This window comes from Leopardus geoffroyi, chromosome A2 (genome assembly GCF_018350155.1).
Source record: "Leopardus geoffroyi isolate Oge1 chromosome A2, O.geoffroyi_Oge1_pat1.0, whole genome shotgun sequence".
NCBI lineage: Eukaryota > Metazoa > Chordata > Mammalia > Carnivora > Felidae > Leopardus > Leopardus geoffroyi.
Genome location: NC_059331.1, coordinates 31,734,885 through 31,756,100, shown reverse-complemented (window position 1 = coordinate 31,756,100; position 21,216 = coordinate 31,734,885). Strand labels below are relative to the sequence as shown.

At 45.1% G+C, this 21,216-nt stretch overlaps 1 protein-coding gene across 3 annotated transcripts in view; it reads left to right on the top strand.

Annotated features, from left to right (window-relative positions):
* Window positions 1–21,216, top strand: part of PRICKLE2 (prickle planar cell polarity protein 2) — a 329,015-nt gene that overhangs the window by 224,394 nt on the left and 83,405 nt on the right. For all 3 annotated transcript variants that reach the window (XM_045493430.1, XM_045493429.1, XM_045493431.1), the window contains one exon: window positions 13,136–13,319. In XM_045493430.1, coding sequence (XP_045349386.1) covers window positions 13,136–13,319 — 184 coding nt within the window. The remainder of the gene's footprint in view (window positions 1–13,135; window positions 13,320–21,216) is intronic.

Here is a 21,216-nt window from a genome sequence, read left to right as displayed (position 1 = left end):
TAATATAAACTGAAAATGTTATTAATAAGCAGCCACTTAAGAATTTCCTATGACTTGCCAGTGATTTGGGGGCCTCTATGTGAACAGGGAGAAAAGCACAACTTGTTTTACATGGATTAGGGGACCAGTGCAGTCAGTCTGAAAGGGCATCAAAAAGACATTCAGGTGTTCAGTGAAGGGCTCCGGAGTCCAACGGATCTACGTTTGCATTTCCATTTTCATCATCTCCTGGCTGTGGAAGCGTGAGTAAGTTCCAGGTACTCTCTGAGCCTTGGTTTTCCCATCTGTAAAATGAGGATAATAATAATTTCCATCTCATACTGTGCTTTGAGGATTGAATAAGGAATATATGGAAGGTGCTTAGCATAGAGCCCAGCATACGATCAGAAAGTACTTTCTTAAATAGAAAAGTTGGGGAAATCATACCCTAGAAATGGAACCAAGTGGACTCTTGTTCCCCTGGCTCAGGAAAAAAATTATTTGGGGTTCTAGACACCCCAACACTGAGCAGTAACACCCATAGTACATGGCTTCTCTGAGCTTCTCTTTTTTTATAAAAGGGCAATAATAGCCCATGCTATTCTGACTAACGTTGTAGAGGTTCAGAAAGGTAATTTAAAGAGTCACCTAAATTGAAAATGCGTGGTAAGCTCTAAAGTGCTTGATTAGTCCCTGGGGTCAGTAATTTCACCTATAACCTGTTCTACCTCAATGTATCCTGGTAAGAAAAGAAAGTCACTTGCATGACCTTGAAATAGTAAAAGCATGCTAAAGGTAAGTAATCCTTTGGTGAGGACAGTAATCAAGTTACCTTGCTCAGTCCAGCACAGCTTTAAGTATATAGTAGGTGTTTAATAAAGACTTGTAGAAATGACTTGTTTGCTCCCCGTCTGGTTTCCATTGATCTCTCTTCTGTCCTCACTGGAATACATGAGTAGGGTCTAGATCGACTTCCAGGGAACAGGGACCATGACTACTTTCTTTTATTTTAAATCCCTCTGCATAGCATAGGGTGTGATATACTGGCACATACATCGCCAGGCTTCACGATACAAAGTGTGCTGTATGTATTCATTTTTTAATCCCACCGGCAAGTTTGAACCCAAGTCATTGTGCCTCCAGATTCTAAGATCTTAAGCCATTGCACCATGCACTGACTTTAAGTACTTCGGCAATATTTCATTCTCAGATCTTGTCTTCCTGAGATCAGCCAACTTCTTCTACAGGGGAGGTAGAAACTAACCAAGTACTTCAGCAGATAGCATGGGAGGGGAAGACACACAAAGAGATATTTTCTGGAGCCTTCCAGTCCTTGCCATGAAGTCTGAAGGTGCGTGTGAGACTTCATTTGCAGTGATTTCCTCACAAACTGTTCTCCTGAAGGACTCACTGGGAAAGGAAATTCTCTTGGAACTTGCTCTCCTAAATGACCAATGAAGCAAAACATACGTGTCATAAAACCACACTTAGCATGTGGACAAAGTGAAGCCGAAGAATTTTTTCCAGAAAGAGTAACTGTTCCGTCTACCTTGGTTTATTCTTTGCAGGGTAGCGAGTCTGACAGGCAGATAAGGAAATCAGAGCTGCTCGAGATACCCATAGCCTTTCCTGGGGATGCAGGGATGTGCAGGTAGCACTGTTGCCATGGAGACACCATCCATGGCCAAGCTTTCTCCTCTGAGGGCTCACTGTGTGTACTCATTATGATGTTGAATTAGCTAGCTGTGTGTTTGCTGGGCAGATTCCTCACTGGCCAGGGAACATTTTTACAATGAAGTTAAAACGCCTTCCCGAGGATTGTGCGCGTAATTCTCTAGCTGCCCTGTTGCGGCCACCTCTGAGTCCTCTCCATACCTCGATGACACCTTGGTCTCTCCCACCTCCATGCCTTTTATTCACCTGTCGGGAATATTCCTTCCTTCTCTCTTTGCTTAGCAACCTCCTACTCGGCAACCTTTAAATCCAGCTTCTTCAAGGAAGCCCTCCCTGACCTCTCGGTGACTAGGAGCTTTCTGTCGCACGGTGCCTGGCACATGGTAGGTTTTCTGTTAATAACTGACCTACAGCAAAGTCACAGACAGTGACTTTCTAGCTGGTTTGTTTTGAAACTTACTATTTTGAAAAACTGCCCTGTTGCGTAGTTGTTAAAAGATAGTACAGTGAACTTCCATACATTCTTCTAGATGTCTCTGTTAACATTTTGCCACATTTGCTACTTTTTCTCTCTTTCCCCAACATGTGCATATGTATAGTATGAATATTTTTGCTTAACCATGTGAAAATAAATTACAAATGTCATCCTTTACCTCATCATATTTCAGCATGTACCTCCTGGAAACAAGGACATTCTCCTCACTGTCCCCGCAAAGAACTCTGCACTTTGATGCATACGGTTCAGCTCTTTGTGAGCATATCTTTGTGTCCCAGTCAAAGGGACTCTTGTGGGTGTTTTTTGTTTTCGTTTGTTGGCTTGCTTTAATCCCTCACAACACCTACCGGGATGTATAGTATGCAGATGTTCAGGGAATTATTGTTTAATAAATGAAGCTGCCTGCAGCAGACATTTTTGGTGTCTCCTTGTCCCCCCTTGGCACTCACCAGCCCAGTTTACTGTGACCCATGGTTCCTGCTGTAGCAAGAGCTGCAGCCTTCCTGTCTGGCCTGTGGGTAAGCCAAAGGGCCCCAGGAGGGGTCCTTACCCAATGACTGTTGGTAATTGGTGGATAAGCACCTCTGCCTCTTGGACTCTCCCGTGGAACATTTCCAAGGAAGGCTTTAAACCATCTTCCCTCGCTCCTCGACCGAATTGAGTCGCACTTGTCCAAAGCTGCAGCTGCTTGTGACCTCACCTTACTTTGGCATGTTTCCCTTTGCCAATTCCCTTTCCCATTTTCCTGTTAGGACTTTCCTGGGGATCGTCCCCCCATAATTGTTTATGCTCACATACCTCCTGAGAATCTGATTCTGGGGAAAGCCGATCTCAGACGTTGTCCCTCAGTTACTGAGACATCATACCCCTAAACCAAAGTATGGTAAGCCATGTTCACAGTAAGTTTTTCTACGGCCATCCAAAGGGCTTATTTTTAAAAGGGAATGGCTCAGGGGCACCTAGGTGGCTCAGTCGGTGAAGCATCTGACTTCAGCTCAGGTCATGAAGTCACAGTTCGTGGGTTCAAGCCCCGCGTCGGGCTCTGTGGTGACAGCTCAGATCCTGGGACCTGCCTCAGATTCTGTGTCTCCCTTGCTGTCTGCCCCTCCCCACCCCCGTCTCTCACTCTCAAAAAATAAATAAAACATTACAAATTGAAAAATAAATAAATAAATAAAAGGGAATGTGTCAGAAATTACAAGATAAATTCAGAGGAGAGTGCTCCGTATATTTGCTCGTGGAAATGTGAATTGACATATTACAAGAGGAAGTCGCTGCGGCTGAAAATTGCCCTCTACCAAGTCCGGCAGTGCCTGGCAGAGAGCAGCTCCTCTTGGTGCAGATGGCCAGAGCCGCTGGAGCCCGGGCGGAGGGCAGGGCGTTGGAGGGAGCCAGGCAGCATGGCCTTGGCTCTGAGCACATACTCAGCCTCGTACCCAGCTGGCCCTGTCACAGTCTCGCCCTGTAGCTTCCGTGTTTATTAGGAAACCATTCTTCCTTTCTCACAGAGCTAGAAATCTTGCTTCCAGACACGGCGAGTGTCAGGGTTCGTGCCTGGGTCCTTCGTTCAGCCTGAGTGTTCGCCAAACCAGGGGGAAAGGAAAGCGTCGTGGCTCCGGGGACAGAGTTAAGGAGCCAGTCAGGACACGCTGGTGTCTGGCTATGGAGGCCGGAAGACACAGGAATTTCCAGGGGAAGGGAATGAGGGCGAACGGAGGGACGTCTGAATTTCACATCTGTGCCTGAGCTCTGGGACCGGCAGCCGCTCATCCGGTTCGGTCGCTGTCACGGCTGCAGACAGCGATGGGGGGAGGAGGGCTTCTTGAGCACTCTCACCCTCATCACGGCCTTCGTGCTTGCTTTTCTCCACCTGCAGAACTCTCCCCCTGGGTTCTCTCGGAGTTGCCTCACATTGTGTCTTCTGAGCCCCGCTCAGACGTCACTTGAGCGGGGAGGCCCGTCCTGACCCATCCTCAACCCCTCTCTTCCTCACGCCCCTGTTTGTTTCCATCATGACACTTACCGCAATCTACACGTGGCGGGTTTACCTCTTTGTTCACCTGCCTGTTGTCTGTCTGCCTCCCTGGACCCTAAGCTCCGTGAGGTTAAAGCTATTATATGTCTTCAAAGCTGCTCTGTGCCCAGTTTCTTCGTACTGTGCCCTGCGTACTGCAGACCTCATTCTGGTCTGCTTGCCTGGTGGGAAGGTTGGATGGACGGACTGATACGGATGTATGAACGGACAGATGGTGGGCAGGATGTGTGGGAAAAAAAGAAGGAAGATTTGGCCACGCTGCCTACAACGAGGTGCTAGAAAGATCACTCTTCTTGGAGTCAGATGACTTAGGTTCTAATCTGTCCAACTTCAGTAAAGTCATGGGTGAGTTTACAGCCTTGATTTTTGGTTCTGGTCAGTGGATTAAAAGGCTAACTCGACAAGACTACTGAGAATGAGCAAATGAGATAAACAACACAAAAATGATACGAGACGTGCCTCGGTGGCTCTGTCGGTTGAGTGACCAACTTCAGCTCCGATCGTGATCTCACGGTTCCTGGGTTTGAGCCCCACGTCAGGCTCTGTGCTGACAGCACAGACCTGCTTGGGATTCTCTCTCCCCTCTCTCTCTGCCCCTCCCCTGCCCTCATGCACGCATGTACACTTTGTCCCTCTCAAAAATAAATAAACATTAAAAATTCTTTTCAAATAATATGAACATTTTACATCCTCTGTAAATGTGAGCAATGATGCTAGTGGTGGAAATGATGCTAGTGGTGCAGCCACTGTGTCCACCCTTTCCTGGCATCCTCGGGTCGCAAAGCACATGTCAGAGTGGAGAGGCAGGAGCCCAGCCCCTGGCGGTCAGAACTCTCCTTTGGGGGTAGTTTACCTCGTGGAATATCCTCACTTCATCAGGCCATCCACCACGTATGGATCTCTTGCCTGCCTTCATTTCTGCCATTCTCACCCTCCACGTGTGTTTCCTGAAGGATGGAGATGGTGGGAACAGAAACTCCACGTGCGGGTTATATCATTGTGTGGTCGCTGCGGGGCAATAGCTGGCGTTCTGTGTCACAGCTCAGCTTTGACAGTCTGCTTTACTCGCAACATGATTAGCTCAACCGTACCTTCGGGCAGGCAGACCCCACCTGCGGTTCTTACTGACTTACTTGAAGCACAGCATGGCAGCGCCTTTTCTGCTGATACCCACTGTCTCTTTACTGGTCGACTTCGGGAGAGTAAAAACTCTCTTCTCCCGACATGCTTACTTACCTCCCAGCAACACCCAAGAGAGGCGTCCCCGCGGGACAGTGAACTCAGAACAACGTTCGCCTCATTGTAGGCTCGTGCTTTGCATGCGTGTGAGAAGCTGATGCTGTCATGGGAAACTTGAAGAAATTGGGCAACCGAGCAGACTGAGAAAGTCGAGCTCCTGCCCAGCTCCTCCTGAGTCCGTCCTGCCCAGGGTGGGTCCCCCAGGTGGTTTCGAAGCGATGGAAGTTGCCGCAGCATTGAGAGTATGTGACTGATGTACACAGACTCAATTCAGAGCCAAGGCTTAGTGGTTTTAAATTACCCATGCCCCATCTCTCCCCACTTGCACAGAAAATTGAAAGTCGATAGCTGTTGAAATCTGGTTTTCAGATGTTTTTTATCTGACGGACCTAACTTAACTCTGTGATGCCCATAAATACATATGCAGTTCCCACGTTGCTGGCATCGTCCATGCTACGTAAATAAGTTCTCTAATCCTGTTACAGGGCACCGCTCAGAACAAACCCACTTATCTGGATTGAATAATGCTCTTCTGTTTGCTGAGAGGATTGTGTGTACGTGTGTGGGTGTTCTGGCTCATGCCTTGTCATTCCAGGCCAGTGTTGTCTCTTGGTACTTGCTGATGGCGGACACAGAGAATAAAATCTGGTCTCCAGTTTCTTAACACGAAAGAAAAAGACGACCAACAGCTGTTTCTGTTTAACAGTGATTATCCCTGGGATTGTGAGTGTTTTGAAATATTTTTCTTCTTGCTTATCTGCAATTCCTGATTCTTTTCTACATCAACTGTGTGTTACTTTTTTTTTTTTAAGGACAAGGAAGCAGTGACTTTATAATAAGGAGGAAAAGGGTTCCCCTTTTCCTCTTATTAAGAATAAAAAGAGTTTTTGTTTTTGTTTTTGTTTTTGTTTTTGTTTTTTTGTCTACAATGAGCTGGAGTCATGGGAGAATAGACACAGCGAGGACACACTCGTTCTGTAGCAAAAAGCTATGGAAGACTTTGGGTTATTTTATCCCTTTTGTCTTTAACAAAAGTGTATTCTCCCACACCTGATCTCGGCTGCCTGAGGCATTGCCACATTACCACATATCCAGTGTTGGGTGTTCCTCATCAGTCATTTACTGTGTGTTGGGGCTTTGTTGCCCTTTAAGCAGTCTGCCCTTGGACCCTTTGCGTGAAAATGACCTGGACCTGATATGGCCACGAACTTGGGACCCATATGGGACAGATGGTGGGGCTGAAGTGAGACACCCCTCTGGTGGCTCATGTGGTGGTGCCTGTCCAGCACCCTTTTACACGCAAGCCCCCCCGGGTGCCCAGCCGAGTGCCAGGTGGGCTCAGTGATGTCAGAGTCTAAGACACGGCAGTCGGGAGGGATCAGCATAGGTTCCCTGGAGCAGTTTTAAAAATGGACGTTGCCCAGGGCTCCTGAGACCTGTTTTACCAGGATGTTGGTAAAACACACACCCTGACCCTGGTGTTCCCTTCTAACTGGAGGCCAGCGACAGAGAGTGTCCTCCAAGCGTGCATCTGGGATGCTGGCAGAAATGCTCTCCTCGGCTCTGGTCTCAGATCTCTCAGATCTGGGTCTCTGGGTGACCCCACTCCTCTGTAAGCATCTCCGTGTCCTGTCTTGGCAACCAGATTTACAGTTTCCCATGAGTAGAACAATTATTGATAGACAGAGTTTCACGATTAGGAATTGTTTGTCTTGAAAGCCGTGAGGAGCTTGTTTTTTTTTTTTGTTTTTGTTTTTGTTTTTGCTTTTTTGTCTTTCCATCATCTATTAAAATATTGAGCAGCTCATTCACGTCTTGCTAAGTGCTGGGAATGACCTGAGCCATCAAGGGATGTATGCTGGTTTCCAAACTTGTGTCTTTGGACCCTTGGGACCTTAGGACCAAAATGCCTGGAGTGTGGAAAGCAGGTTGAGCTTGAGAGAGGTCTGCCTCCTTCCCTCACATCACCTTGGGCAACTCTGTTTTCACATAGGAGTTCTTCCATGAAAATTATTTTCCTCTCATTAAAAAAAAGGGAGGGGGAGGGGGAAGGAGAGAAAGATTTTTTTTTTAAAGGTCTTAATGATGTTTACAGTGACATCGGAATCTAGAATCCTGCCATTTAGGACGTGAACTTGTCAGAATCACATTCTAAAGGAGGATCCCTTTTTGCCTTCATCTTATCACCTCTCACACAAAGCAAGACATTGTGGTTCCAGGGTTCAGTGTTGTAAATAACCTGTCAACATTTCCAAGATGAGACATCCACCCCCCCCCCCCCAACACGCACACACACCCAGGCCATTTATAATGAATCCTTCCACGGCACCACCGCATGGTATGTAAGTTAATTAGCATAAATTAGTTACTTTTCAAATGCTGTGGTCATGGGCGCAGATGACAAGAGTACTTTGAGATAGTTAAAAAGAGAGCCTCCACCTGGCCACCAGTATTGTGTGCAAAAGCAGATCATGGCTCCTGAACGTGGAGGCAAATGCATTAATAGCTGCAACTTTTGGGTAGGGGGTTGCAGGGGATTTTGCTGGGCAGAGGGAGGGAAGGCAGGGGAATGCGGGATCACTGCTCCCGGGATCCTGCCTTCTTCCTTGGAAACCTGTCATTCACAAACCCAATTATGTGCAGGTAGAGTGTCAGCTCTGACAGAATGAAACCAATGTGTGCTTTATATGGTTGGTTTTTTTATTTTTTTTTTAATGAAATCCTGCTATACTAGCAGGTTCTATTTTCATAAATGTCTTTTTTTTTTTTAAGCCAAATCATTTATTTCCCCCACACACTCCTGAAAAGCTTTAATCAGTGTGTCGAAAGAGAGAGCTGTTGGGTGTTGCTGTGTACATTTTGCCAAGAGGGGGAGAGAGACCTGAGGATCAAGAGAAATCCTCGTGGCCTATCTCTGACCCTCCGCTCCTGTCTGAGCATCTGAGCCTTGGATTCCCTATTTGTAAACAGGGGTTATTCAATTAGTCTTTCCAAAGGCTGTCCTGGCATCCCTCAAAGACGGAAAATTCTTTGCAAATAAAAATGCCTTGCCACAGGAGTGCCTGTTAATTATAAATGAGAAGTAGAAGGGAGACAGCAGCTAGCAGGGAAAATACATGAGATCCTCATGGTTTCTGTTTACCATTTTTGTTTTCCTTCCTCTTTGATTTTGATTTTTCTGAATGTGTTTGTTATTCGAGGGCACAAAGGTACTTGTGGTTGGGATCAGGCATGGCTTCTATAGTTAATTGTTTGGGTTCAGGGGTCCCATAGATCCTACTCTGAGTCTCTGTTCTGCTCACCATTTAGAGTTTACTCTGAACATATTGCTTGATCTCTCTGGGCCTTTGTTTTCTTCTCTAGAAAGTGGGGATGGTAATTTCTTTGTTGGAGGAATGGCGTGTTAATCTGGATTTCTGGGTGTAAGGTATAAGTTAGGCAAATGCTGTGCATTCTGCACATGTATGCACCTTCCCTAATTCTGATCACCTTCATGCTGCTTTAGATATCTTGTATTCCCATAGCGCTTAGCATCGCACATGATAGGGGCTTGGATAGTTGTTGACCAAATAGACCTTTAGCCCTCTGCCCTCACTCTGTTCTGTTGATCGTTCTACTCCGTGAGATTCATTCTGGATCTGGTTCTGTAATTCCGTGTTTTGTTTTCTTGTTGTCTTTTTTCTTTTCCTGGGGCTTCCGTTCATTGGATTATGTCCATCAGACATGAAATATTGTGCTCTTCCTTGCACCGCTGGATACATGACTTGCTCTGATAAATATTCTGGAGACTGAATTTGGTAGAAATTCATCTACATCTTGTTTTTAAAGTATGGCCTTCTAGTATAAACTGCTAGTCACCAAAGAGCTTCCTAAATTTGCTTAAGCCCACTGATTTTTTTTTTTTCTTTAAGTCATTAACTGGTATAAAAATATTTGGAGGGAAAAATCGCTGACCACTTCCTGACACCCTTGACTTCTTTACAGTAGCCGGTTAATTAAAGAGTTACTTAAAATGGGCTCTGACTATTTTTAAAAGTAGCAGCCAGGGTTTGGAAGGAACCTCTTTGAGTTTCGAGATGCAAACCAGATCCAAGTGTACATTCTGTCTGTGTATATTTTCAGTCGGATGAAGAGCAGGAGGTGGGAGAATCTGACAAGCCTGACTTGGCTGAACTAAACTCATTTTGTTTCTTGAGTACATTTTGGTGTCAAAATTCAGGCAAAAGACATTAATAGAGTAAGGACAAAAACCAACCGATCATCTTAATAGATGGAAAAAAGCAGTTGACAAAACCCAACCCCCTTTTGTGATTAAAAAAAAAAAGCACCCAAAAAACTGGTGTAGAACGAGTCTTCTTCAACTTGAGAAGCAGCATCTGCAAAAAACCCACAGCTCAATACTACTTGATGGTGAAAGATGGGATGCTTTTCCTTTAGATCAAGACAAAGATGTCTGCCCTTGCCACTTCTGTGGACCATTGTACTGAAGGTTCTAGCCACAGCAGTAAGGCAAGACAAAGATTTAAAAGGTATCAGATTGGAAAAGAAAAAATAAAACTCTCTTTGCAGATGACATGATCTCATATGTAGGAAATCCTAAGAAAATACACACACGTACACACACACCATGCTCTTCAAACTACAAAAAATGAGGGGTGCCTGGGTGGCTCAGTTGGTTAAGCGTCCGACTTCAGCTCAGGTCGTGATCTTGCGGTCTGTGAGTTTGAGCCCCGCATCGGGCTCTGTGCTGACAGCTCAGAGCCCGGAGCCTGTTTCAGATTCTGTGTCTCCCTCTCTCTCTGACCCTCCCTCGTTCAAGCTCTGTCTCTCTCTGTCTCAAAAGTAAATAAACGTTAAAAAAAATGTTAAAAAAAATGAGTTCAACAAGATTGTATGGTGCAAGATGAATTGACAAGTACCATTGGTGTTTCTATCTACTAACAATCTGAAAATGAAAGTAAGCAAACAGTTCCATTTACAATAGCACCAAACAGAATAAAATACTTAAGGATAAGCTTTACAAAAAATGTGCAGGACTTGTAACTAAAAAGCAAAAAATAGCATTGAAAAAAATTAAAATAGGCTGGAATAAATAGAAAGACATGTTTTGTTCATGGGTTAGATCTCATATTGTCAAGATAGCAGTATTCTCCAAGTTGATCTCTAGACTCATTGTGATCTCTATTGAAATCCCAGCTGGATTTGTTTTTGCACAAAATGGCGGGATAATCCTAAAATTCATATTTCATGATGCAAATGTCAGGGACCCAGGAGAGCCAACACAGTTTTTTGAAAGAAGGACAAAGTTGGTGGATTATATTCACAATTTCAAAACCTACTGCAGAACTACAGTAATCGAGACAGAGTAATGCTGACATAAAGTACATAGGTCAGTGGAATAGAATTGAAAGTCCAGAAATAAACCCTTATATTTATAATCAGTTGCTTTTTGACCAGACAATCCAATGGAGAAAGAATGGACTTTTTAACAAATGGTGCTGGGACAGTTGAATAGCCACACAACTATGAAGTTGGACTCCTACCTCATGCCATGCATGAAAATTAACTCATAGTGGCTCATAGACCCAAATACAAGAGCCAAAGCCATAAAACTCCTCAATGAAAATATAGGAGTAAATCCTTATGACTTTGAGTCACTCAGTGGTTTCTTAGGTATGATACCAAAAGCACAAGCAACAGCAGAAAAAGAAATAAATGGGAGTTCCTCGTAATAAGAAATGTGTGCATCGGTGGGCATCATCACGAAAGTGAGGACCACCCACAGAGTGCGAGAATATTTCTCCAAATCCTATTTCTGATAGAGGACTTGTATTCAGAAATATATCTAAAGAATGCTTATAATTCAGCAATAAACAGAAAATAACAGTTTTTAAAATGGGCTGAAAGTTTGAACGTTCTCCAAAGTAGATTTATAATAAGCGTGTAAAAAGATGCTCAATATCATTAGCTATTAAGAAAATACAAACCAAAACCACAATAAGATGCCACTCCACACCCACTGGGATGGCACCAACAGAAAGATAATAGCATGTGTGGCAAGGATGTGGAGAAAATAAAGCGCTCATTCATTCTTGGTGGGAATGGACGATGGCACTGATATTTTTAAAGAACAGTTTGACAGTTCCTCAAAATGTTACACGTAAAGTTACCATATCACCTAGTAATTCTGCTGGATGTATACCCAAGAGAATTGAAAACATATGTTCACACAAAAACACTTGTATATAAACATTTAGAGCAGTGTTATTCATGAAAGTAAAAAAGTGGAAACAGCCAAAATGTCCAACTGATGAATGAATAAACAGAGCGTAACATATCCACACTATGGAATATTATAATACAATAAAAGGGAAGGAAAGACTGGTACATGCTACAACATGGATTCACCTTGAACATCTCATGCTGTGTGAAAGAAGCCAGTTTCAAAAGACTACGTATTGCATGACTCCATTTGTGTGGGATCTCCAGGATAGGTAAAGCCCTGGAGATAGAAAATAGATTAGTGGTTGTCAGGGACAGGAGGGAAGGGAATGTGGAAAGTCACTACTCATGTGCCCTGGGTTTCTTTGGGGATAATGAAAATGATCTGACATTAAATCGTGGTGATGGTTTCACAAAGCTGTGAATATACTAAAAGCCAGTGATTTGTACACTTTAAAATGGTGAACTTCATGGTAGGGGAATTAGATCTGAAGAAAGCTATTGTCAAAAAAATTAGGCGCATGTGGGGATTAGGATTCTGGGCTCTCTCACTGCCTGGATATGATGTTACCGAAACTAATCATAAAGATCTGAGTACCACACAGAACGGCTTATTTTCTTAAAATTTTATTCCTCCCATTTTTTTCCGCTCTTTTTTATCATTGGAAGCTAGAAATGCTTTTGGGTTGCCGATATCAACCTTTTTACTGCTTCATCATTTTTGTAAGCATGGAAAAGAACAGAGGGTAACCTTAAAAGAGAAATCTTCAACTTTGGGGCCAGATTTTTATCTTCAGCTGCTACCTTTTGACATAATTTACATGCATGATCCTCTTATACTGCATATTTAAAAAAAAAACCATAGAGATTTGGGTTTCTGATGAGAATTTCAAACCCATGGGGATATTTAGTACAGGTGACAATGTCTTTCCCATGAGATCTTGGGGCCAGATTTATTTCGTGGGAAAACGTATTTTCGCTCTTTTTCTTCAAGAAAAATCTCACCTGCAGTTCTTTCTATAACCGCTTCCATTTTCCAAGCTTCTAGGAAGCTTTTATAAAAATGGTGTGTTGTCAATATTTGTTACATCCACAGGTAATATTTCTGGTCAGCATATGTATTATGTCTACTTAATTACTACTACAGGCAAGCACATTTGCCGCCGTCCATGTCCAGTGCTCTGTCTAGTAAAAGATACTTTGGCATGGCTTTTGGGATATTGATTTAGAAGAAAGGTTGAAGTCCAATTTTGAACATTGTCATCCTGCTTACCTGGCGGCCTCTGACCTTCCATGACGTTTCCACATGTGTACCGCCACACCTTTTCCAAAGACAGGCGTGCTGTGGAACGCTGCTTTAGAGGTTCTTGCCAAGAGCCAGTTGCCAAGGAATGTGTTTATGGTTTGGGATCCAAGGGCTGGTGACTAGCAGCCAGTTGAAAATGGTTTCTTTTGCCTTCCTTCTCACCTCCCGCCTTTGCTGCTCACAGGAAGATCTGCTTGCACTGCAAGTGCCCTCAGGAGGAGCACATGGTGACAGTGATGCCCCTAGAGATGGAGAAGACTGTCAGCAAACTCATGTTTGACTTCCAGAGGAACTCGACCTCGGACGATGACTCAGGCTGCGCCTTGGAGGAGTACGCCTGGATCCCACCAGGGCTGAAGCCTGAACAGGTACCATTCTTGATTGGGCGGTGGGGGGTGGGGGGGTGGGTAGGGCGGGGGCAGTTGTGGTTTGGGCCGCCCGTCCTTCCTCGTTCCAGTTCAGAGGGAAGAGTTAACTTTGCTGATTCAGAGAAGTGGTTGGGGCTCCATGGATTGAACGGCTTCGGGGGCCCCGGTGGGAACTGAGTCCTGCGTGGGCCACTGTTAATTCATTCTGGATTGCCATTATTAACTGTCAACAGAAGACTGACTAGAAACTTCTCAGCAACAGTGGCTTTAAAACATGAGAGAAGGAAACTTGATTTTTGAAGGGTGGAAGGGATTTCTGCATCGGCCATGAATCTCTAAGATTCTTTGTTAAAGGAGAGGGAGGAAATAGGGATTTGCCTTATTCTTCCCAGTGATATATGCTGTGTTTAAATACTAAGTTTGGCCTTGCTTTGCAAAGAAAGACATTGGCATTTCCTGAAATATTTGGCACTTCCTACAGGCTGTAAATATTATTGGCTTGATTAGATGAACTCTGTTTCTCTCTGTTTCACTGTGTTTTTCTCAGGGATGTACAGCCTCTGCTTTGTATTTCTATAGTTGGCGTTTTCTCTTCCACAGACTCATGTTGGCTTAGAAGTCCCCTCTTTTTAGCTGGATACTTTGATGAGCTCTGAGCGGTGCACCCCTCTTTTTCCCTCTGACACAGAAAATTCTTCCTCTAGTGATCTTCTCTATGTCTGACAGAATGTTTTCAAGCTTAAAATACCCCTAAAATGTGAAGTCAGGAAATCTCTGCGCGATAACGCTTCTGGAAAAAGTTCTTTATGATTAAGAAAGACCCAAGAATTCCCAAGTGACTCCCAAGTTAGACACGGATAACATCTCTTTGATGAGCCATTTCTCATTGTCTTCTAATATATGAGGTCACAAATTGGCAGCCGAAGTCAAGCACACTGGCAGGATCGGCTCAGCTAGCAAAGTTTTCTTTAAAATTTTGCATTAGTGACTAATCCTTAAAAATGAGGAGTTTTAATGTAAAAGTTCATAGTTGTATCTTAAAGAATTGAGGATCTGGCATCTCATCCCTGCAAGCATTGGTGCCGGCCACTGAGCTGGATGCTGGCCCTTCTTTTTAGACAGTTGGATCTCTCCGGATCGCCCAGTCCATTTCAGCCTTTGATGTTACCTTCCCAAGCCCTACAGGCACTACGTTTTTGTGATCTCTGTCCTAATTCTTACTAGGAAGAAAATGTTTTAGAACAGCAACATTCACAGAAAATGATCTCCATGGGAATTTAAGGGAGTTCTGTGCTGAGATATTAGCAGGAAGAAATAAAACCATTGTCTCTCAGCTTACAGGCTAAGGTTCTATCTTTGTTTTCTTCTGCTTCAGTGAAGATTGTGTTATTAAAGAGTAGGCTTCAGAAAAATGAGAGTATTTGATTGAGTTTGTCTGAAAAGTCAAATGAGGTGGTGGGTGACTGAGAATCTTTGACATCATCGCCCTGCTGCCAGTGTTTGAGCAGTGAATTTTCACACCTAGATACATCTGCGAGCTTGTTTCATTTTCTTGCTAACCTCATTTCCAGCAACTTCTAAGAGACCCATCTCTCTTTTGTTCACATTGCTTTCTGAGAAATTGGGCCCTGAAATTCTGAAGTTAAGCTATTTTGGGTTCCCTGCTTAGGTAGACTCTTCTCTAAGACCATGAAACATCGTTCTATGATTTTCAGATGTGGAGAAAATTTTCTGTAGGACCAAGAAAACAGGCGGTTGTGGAAACTGGAGTCTTGGTTCAATTCGCCAATTCTGAAGTGAGCGCTTACAGTATTTTTGGAAGCCGCTTGTCTCATCCAAAAGGAACGTCATAGGGAAACAAAGAACCACTTTCTTTGATTTGTTTTGCAAGAAAACAATTAATGCTCTTCAACAAATGGGTTGAATTATGTCCAGTGACAGGATATTCCCATCTCTTATATAACTCTTTTGTTCCTTGGATGGTCTCCTCTATTCCCTGAACTTAGTCAAACCTATGTGACACAGAGAGTTAGAAAGGGCATTTGTTCTCCAGAGAGTGAGAGATTATCTCTTCAGACTCTTTGATGGACTGTATATTTGCCTAATAGAATACAAGTCTATATTTAAAGGTGTTTGAAGGGATCATGTTGGACGAAAGAAATGGAATCAAATTTTAAAATTATGATATCGTTCAGGCGTGTGGGGGGCTCAGTTGGTTAAGCATATGACTCTTGAGTTCGGCTCACATCGTGATCTCATGGTTGTAGGATCAAGCCCCGTGTCAGGCTCTATGCTGACAGCATGGAGCCCACTTGGGATTCTCTCTCCTTCTCCATCTGCCTCCCCACCCCCAAAAAAATAATAAAAATAAAAATGAAGATAAAATTATGAGATATTTTAATATCTATTATGGAACTTTTTATACATTTAAATGTTTTTTTAAAAAAACTCTAATGTTCTAAGAACATTCTAAGATTAAAACAATTTGGGACCCTGAATGCCTTTCACTGAAAATGCTGATGTTTAATATCATGTTAGTCATCTCTGATTTGAGAAAACTCCTTTTTTTACCAAGAGAAATTACAGTGAACATTAAATGCTCTGTGCTGCAGGCAAAATACTAAAGACTAGTTAGGGTTAAGAGTAATGTGCTTTCATTTCTGTGAGAACCTTTCATTTTACTCCCTGATCACGGGGTTGGTAGTATACCTTCAGGTGATACTCTTTATTATTCTATTGCTTCTGAGAAATGCCTTCAATTATATATAATGCACATGGAAGTCACCTCCCATTTAGAGAGGTGTTTTTGAATATGGGCATTTAATTTCATAAAAATCTCCTCGCTGAGGAGCGCCTGGGTGGCTCAGTCAGCTTGAGTGTCCAACTCTTGATTTCAGCTCAGGTCGCGATCCCAGGATTGTGGGGCCAAGCCCCACATCGGGCTCTGCGCTGAGTGTGGAGCCTGCTTGAGATTCTCTCTGTCCCTCCCCCTCTTCCCCTCCCCCCCCGCCCGCTCTCTCACTCTGTCTCTCAAAAATAAATAACACATTTTTTTTAATCTTAAAAAAAAAATCTCCTAGCTACAAAACCCAACCTTCTTAAAGTAGTGTGAGAAATGGTACATATGACCGATGATGCCAGAAAGGAAGGGCGTTCATGTTGTGACTTTTAAGGATTTTTAGTCACTGGGGCCGCTCACACCCCTCTCCCACCGTTCACTTCAAACAAGGTGTGTCCTGTCATCCGGAGAGCCCTCCGAGACCTAACCTGCCCTGATTGACCATCTGTGCTCGTTTCTAGTTTGTCTTTACACTTGCTAGCGTGTGCCCGGTCTCCTAGAGCTGTCGGGGTGATAAATTTATAGTGGGTGATACTTCAGGAGGAATTTGGAAAAATATTTAGGACGCCGTAAGAGCTGCAGATGATGAGCAGGGGTTCTCTACCGGAGCCCTATTGGAATTTGGGGCTGGGTAATTTTTTGCTGTTGGGACTGCCCCTTTCAGTGTAGGATTACTCGCAGCTTCCTTGGCCTCTCCCCACTAGATCCCAGTAGCACAAGCCACCCACTCCCCAACACCTTGGGATGACCAAAGCTGCCTCCAGACAGTGCCCAGTGACCCCGGGGGTTCACTCAAGTGGGGTTGAGAAACACTGGATGAAAGTGACGTTAAAACCCAAAGGGTCAGTCGGCAAAATTTTGGCTCAGTCGAGGCATAAAAGGCTGACCCAGATCAGCAGTTCCTTGAGTGCCTACCATGTTCTAGTTCCAGTGGCATAGCTGCTCCCTCCTAACAGGGTCAGGTATTTGGCAGAGTGAAAAAGGGGGGAACCCTTGCTGCTTGAGCAGAGGCCGTGCTTTCCAAACAAACAGACCCTGCTATCCTCAGCGCGTCAAAACAAGGATTGGAGTGGGGTGAGGACCAGGGAGCGGCACATGGGCCACCTTTTATTCTCCAAAACAGAAATCGAGTTCTCCTTTGATATAGGGAAAACTGGCTCATTGAAAAAAAAAAAAAAAGAAAGAAAAGAAAATATGAGATACCTAAGGAAGTGGGTCAGAATCACCCGTAATTCCACCAGTAAGGAGTATTGTTTTGCAGCCTTGATAATAGGCGTTCAGCAAGTATCTTTGTAAAAGGAGTACTTTCTCTTTTGTTTCGGACAAAAAAATGTGATGATGCCGTCCATTTACCCTGACTTTCGTTTCACTTCATCTCCTGTGAACATTTTTCGCGATCTGTGCATTTAGATCCAGGTTATCCTTTGGAAGAGTTGTTTGGTCCTCCCTGGGAGTTTCCAGCGTGGAAACCTAGTGGTACCACCCACCACTAGGGGGAGCATTTGGAAATGGATGTTTAGAAGGGGGTACTTAACGGTCAAAATAATTCCACTAGCATTAAAATGGGTAGCAGCTTGGGACGCTGAGCATCCGGAAAATCGCCAGATGTTTCTACAAAGACAAAGCAAGTCGGAGTGCCAAGAGTGCCACTGTTGAGCACCCTGAGCTGACGGTTTCTTTTTGAAGGGTGCCTTGTTGGCAGCTTTCCGCTGCATTAAATAAGGTGGGGGCAGCCGTCGACCCTCTGCATTTGCCTTTTCCTCTCCTGAGGAACAATTCTGAGAGGTGGAGTGGTCACACGTAAGCCTTTTTAAGGCTTTTGACTTGTTGTGGGAAACTGTCCTCCAGAAAGGTTATAACTGGTCAGTCCTCTGGGTACACAGTCTTCGCCGGGCACGTGTGGATGTGTTTTTTCTGTTCGTTCTGCTCAGTGCTCCATGCAAGCCTCAAGACGCCCTCAGGTTGCTTCTCCTAAGTGAATTCCTCTTTATCGATGTTTTGGATACTCTAGCATCTGTAGACGGTAGACAGTTCTCAAATATGAACGTCCCCAATCCTTGGCTTCCAAACGTTAGTAATATTCCCTTGGCCTTAAACTGTGTCTTTGCACCTAAAGAGCAGTGATTGGGTCATGCGTCCAGAAGTCTCAACTCGCGCATCACGTGACCACAGGAAGGCGGCAGATACCAGGAGTCAGCGTCCAGCGTTCGGCTTTCATAATTCTGCCCCATGTGGCAAGTCAGATCATCCAGTGCTGCCTACAGGAGGGGGTGAACTAGTTGGTTTCGAGCCCCATGAAAGTATGGAGTATCTCTCTTGGAGGTACATAAAAGTCTTTGTTTGGCTTTTCATTTAGTGACCGTTGCTCATCCATCAGGTATCAGATTAAATGCGTTTCCTGAAGGTGCGTCTCTGACCACCGCCTACACCCGCTGTGAGATTGGGTCCCCAGTTACATGCTGCGTAGCAGTCCTTGCAACTTCCCTTATTAGCACGTTTTCAAATGTAATTAAATACCTGTGTGATTATCTGCTCGGTGTTGGCCTCCTTCACTCTGCTCTAAGATCCAAGAGGGCAGGGGTGTTGTCTGGTTCGTTCTTCACGAATCCTCCAGCGCCTAGCACAGTGCCTGACCCGTGGCAGCCAGCCAGCAGATACTTGTTAAGAGACAGGCAGATGACCCAGATGCTCGGCAGAAGCAGAAAGGTTCAGGATTGCATCACACGGAAAAGACAGAAGTCATCAAAATGTTTTGTTTTTTTTCTAACATGAAGGATTATTCTGTATCAAGTTTTCCTGCTCCTTATGTTTCTCTTAAAGGTGTGTGTTCTAAGCAGATTCCTCTAACCATTTCGGTGGCTTCAGGATTTTCTCGTATTACGGGCGATGGGAGACTGGTGTGCTTTTGCCCACACGTGCATGAAAGCTGCTGACTCTAAGACCCGGGCCTGGAGCATGGTAGCAGGAGCCTAGGGTCTGGCAGGGAATCATTTGCATCTCAGTCCAAATGTGGGGAGCCCTTTGGGAGCCACAGGGCGAGGAGGAAGAAGCAGCATGGTCCAGCGGGAAGAACCTCACCTCTGCAGTCGGGCACATCTGGCCCCTCCTCCGTACCTTTCTGACCGAGAAAGGTACTCACTTTCCAAGAGTGTTGGTTTTCTCATGATGATGATGATGACAGTGGAGAAAATCCTCAGCGCTTGTTACGTGCCCACCGCCGTTTTTAACTTTGCTTGCATTACCCTATTTAATTCTCGAATCAGCCTTACCGGGTCCTTGTCACTCCTGTCTCTGTGTCAGAGGTGAACAAAGCAGGGCTCAGATTTAACAACATGCCCCCAGCCACACAACCGAGCAGCAGAGACCGATTCAGTCTCCAACAACCCGCCCTGGGAGTTGGTATTCCTAGACGGATAGGCCCCAGGGCCCCGAATGAGGGAGAGTGTGCACACAGAAGGTGCTCGCTGAAATGGTTGTCACCTTACTGCCCTTCCTGGGAAGCTATCGTGTCACCGATAACTGTTGCCCTGAACTGAGCAGGCAGCAAGAGGGGGAGAGGAGCAATTGCTTGTCTGGGACAGAGGAAGGTTGGGTGAGGGTGGAGGAGGGTTAACAGGAGTCCCACGTTCCTCCTCAGCCTTCTCCAAAGCTTTCAGTCAAATCATTTCGAATTCTGCCAAGACAGGCCTTTCTGTTCCCAACATCGCCTGCTGTGTGAGTGTCGTAAAGGTGCAACATCTTTCCTTCTTTCAACATTTTTTCATTGAGACAGAGCGTGAGGCGGGGAGGGGCAGAGACAGAGGGAGACACAGAGCCCGAAGCGGGCTCCAGGCTCCGAGCTGTCAGCACAGAGCCCGACGTGGGGCTCAAACTCATGAGCTGTGAGATCATGACCTGAGCCGAAGTCGGACGCTCAACCGACTGAGCCACCCAGGCGCCCCTTTTTTCTTTTTTTTTTTTAAATCTTTATTTCTTTTTGAGAGAGAGAGACAGAGTGAGATCAGGGGAGGAACAGAGAGAGAGGGAGACACGGAATCCGAAGCAGGCTCCAGGCTCCGAGCTGTCAGCACAGAGCCCGATGCGGGCCTCGAACACACAAACCTGTGAGATCAGGACCTGAGCCGAAGTCGGACGCTCAACCGACTGAGCCACCCAGGCGCCCCAAGGTGCAACATCTTTCTAATGAAGTTCTGGCTCCACTGAGTCAGAGCTACTTGGACAGGGGCTCAGACGGGGCCACCTGACTGAGTTCTCCCGTGCCCCAAGCAGGTTTCAGAGCTGTCTGCTGAAGAGATGAGCTCCCCCACCCACCTTCCTTGGTTCCTGAAATCTGCAACATCACCATCACTAGGCCTAGGAGGAGTGAGTCCATAGGCCGCTCATAGGCCATTTTTGCTGCCCCTCAGGGCATCAGCAAGCCAGCGGGAGGCATCACTTCTGGCTCTGGCCTCTCTTTATTTGCTGCTTAGAGCTTCTTTTGCACCCATCTCTGATGGGTGGGCTTCTTGGCGGTGCTCCCCTGGACTGTGTTCCCCCTGAGGGGGTAAGGAGAGAATCAGAGACTATGCTGGAGAGTTTTTCATGCATCCATTCACTTATTCAGCAGATACTCGTGTGTACCTACTATGCTTCAGGCACTGTCCGAGGCACTGAGGATAAAACTATAAACACGATAATTAAGGTTTCTGCTAGATTGTAGTTGTAAGGGGGTGGGTGTTGGAGACCTAAATTAGAAAGCAAATAGATGTTCCAGATACCTGCAAAAAGAACAATCATTTTAATAACAGTGCTGTAAGCGTTTAGTGGACTCACGTTTACATGTGTTGGCCGTTGTGTCTCATGTAATCCATACCATGAAGACAATACAGCAGCTTCTGTGATAATGGACGTGGACTGGCATGTTGGGCGGACCAGCTAATCTAGATTGATTGGTCAGGGGCAGCCTCTCGGACCGGCGGTATTTGAACTGCTGCGGAATGACCTGAAGAAGCCAGCCATGCAAAGATCTATCTTGTTGAAGATGTTAAAGTGTCCATTTTGTGAAGCTCAGAAGGGAAA